The sequence below is a fragment of the Octopus bimaculoides genome, chromosome 22 (genome assembly GCF_001194135.2).
Source record: "Octopus bimaculoides isolate UCB-OBI-ISO-001 chromosome 22, ASM119413v2, whole genome shotgun sequence".
Taxonomy (NCBI): domain Eukaryota; kingdom Metazoa; phylum Mollusca; class Cephalopoda; order Octopoda; family Octopodidae; genus Octopus; species Octopus bimaculoides.
In genome coordinates, this window is record NC_069002.1 from 5,940,654 (window position 1) to 5,943,175 (window position 2,522).

The 2,522-nt window shown below is 40.5% G+C and overlaps 1 protein-coding gene across 1 annotated transcript in view; it reads right to left on the minus strand.

Moving 5' to 3' along the window:
• LOC106879696 (protein unc-13 homolog B) overlaps nucleotides 1–2,522 on the minus strand; it is a 221,764-nt gene that overhangs the window by 66,859 nt on the left and 152,383 nt on the right. Inside the window, exon 22 of the mRNA XM_052975641.1 lies at nucleotides 1–219. This exon is cut by the window's left edge and continues 28 nt beyond it. Coding sequence (XP_052831601.1) covers nucleotides 1–219 — 219 coding nt within the window. The remainder of the gene's footprint in view (nucleotides 220–2,522) is intronic.

Consider the following 2,522-nt stretch of genomic DNA (forward strand, 5'->3'; position numbering starts at 1 on the left):
TTCTTCAATTACGGAAACGGTGAGAGCGATCAGCTTGTGCCAAAACTCCATAGACTTATGACCTTCGACCTCATCTTTGCTTTCGGTAGCGTCTTGAAACTCTCGTTGGTAGAGTACATAGCAGTTGTCGAAGATGAATTTATACGTTGATTTCATGCATGCTATGACACAATCTTTCACAACAGTGCTTGCTCGAGGAGGACTTGTTAGTTCTTGGACCTGGTGGAAGAAAAAAAAAAAAAGATGGACAAGTCAGTTATTGATATATTGTTGCAAAACGTGGCCTCCTGACGCCAAAACGGCTCCAAGAGCCAAGTGAGAAAGCTGAGAAACCTTGGACCAGCTGAGCAAGCCAACTTGTCCAAGGAGGAAGAAGTGGTTGTACATGGCTGGATTACTAGTTTCTTGGACAACAACAACAACATCAATTGTTCTATTCTTAAATTGGTTTCAATGCAAAGGCTGCACATGGGAGCTTCTTGTTTCCCTTTAATCTCATTTGAAGACAGCTCCCACTGTCGGTTCCCAGCACCTTTCATACATTTCTCTTCTGGAAAGCAAGTAAACTAACACTGGGGTATGTGAGTATTTTGAAAATACTTCATGGAGTGACAACCATGCCCTGCATAGTTAAGGGCTGCCCTTTAGCAAGGCATAGCACACATTTAACCACCTTGCCAGAGACACAACACAGTCATGGGATTGCAGCATGGCAGATTATAAAATGGCAGTGGAAGAGCTCCACTGAGCCAATGGTGCTGCTTGCATTGATGCTGAGTGGAGGAATTCTAAAAGATCAACAGTAAGGGTCACCAAGTTCTATCAAGAGAGTAACTGCAATGTACCTATAGGGGTTGCGTCCATGATTGTGTAATCAACTAATGAAAGATTCATTATGATTCAAGTTTCCAGTTCAAAATCATAATAAAGGATTTGGGTGGTGACAGAAAGTCGTGGGAATCTGTGAAAGCAATGAACAAAAAAAAAAAATACTAACACTGGAGTTGTTTCCCCTACTTTCCTATTCTTGTACCACACTGCCAACCATAAAAAGTGTTTTGCACACACGTAATTGTTAAACCTGGAGGGTGGTTGATATCTACAACTTGACCTATGAACTTCGGGACCAGCCAGTGCTTCAGATGAACTGGGAGAGACCAACAGTAGGACACAGCAGAGAATTGACTGTAATTGATGACTCATGCAATTCAATAACTTTACCTGACATTTTAAGTAACTCAGAAAACTTCAGGTATTCCAGGAGTAACAGGAGACTCTGCTGCTAAAACAGCAGGAATATGAGGCAGCAATTCTTCAGCCAACTTGGTTGGAAACTTCAGAAGTTGACCTACATGTTCTAACACATTTTTACCAACTCTTACAAAATTTAAAGCTCACAACAGGACATAGTTGCACTGTGTTCTGAGCTTGATGTTTTACTGTGTTGCTTCATGTGGAATTCAGACCTATTTGGGATTTGCAGACATTGTAGTGGTGCTTTCACACTCTAAAGACCAACTTAAAAGCCTGCCAGACAAACCTGAAGACATGGGAATCAGAAACACTGAATACAGCTCAGTGAACTTTTCAGCACCCCTGTGTGTGTGTGTGTGTGTGTGTGTGTGTGTGTGTGGTGATGTTTAAAGTTCCTGGCTTTGGGTAAAAGATAATTCAGGAAGGTCAGTTAATTATGATTTTATTCAACATATTCCCTTCTCAGATTCACATACTTATTGCAGTGGTCCTTCAGTTTTTCTAAGCCCTCCAGCCTGACCTTTCGTGATACCCTTAAAGCCAGGAACTTTTCATCACCCCCTTTTGTGAGGGAATTCTAGAGAGCCAGCAACCTGGGAAGAGAGAAAAAGGAGCAGTGGGGGAAGTCAGAGAGCATAGGGCCTCTTTGGTAAAAACAAAATATGGGTACTGAGAAGATTAGAGGCTAGGAACTCTTGTGGTTCTGTCTGGAGGTGTCATGAAACCTGACAACTCTGAAAAGCAGAAGTCACTGTAGTTGCTTTACAAAAGATGGCGAAGAGACAGCATGTCCATGAGCCAAGCTTAGGAACCTATCAATTATTCAACAACAACCCATGTCATGTAAATATGCTTCTATCTTATCAACGATAGCCTTGAAAAGGAGTTGCTAAGCAACTCAATGTCCTACTTGAAGGTGTTTAAATCTACAACTAAATTATTAACATGCAAGGAAAAAGAAAAAAAAAAAAAAATCCGTTATCATTTTCACTTTATTTAACAAAGAATAAATGTTTGATGTAAAAAAAATTAATATCTTTTTTTATGTCTATACATCTGTCTGTCTGTCTGCTTATCTATCTGTCAATCTACCTATCAAACTCAGGGGTTGCTAAGCATTATAATACACACACACACACACACACCTTTTATCCTTTGCTTGTTTCAGTAATTGGATTGCGGCCATACTGGGGTACTGCCTTGAAGAATTTTAGTTGAATGAATTGACCCCAGCACAATTTTGCCAGCTTGCCATATGTGTGTGTGTG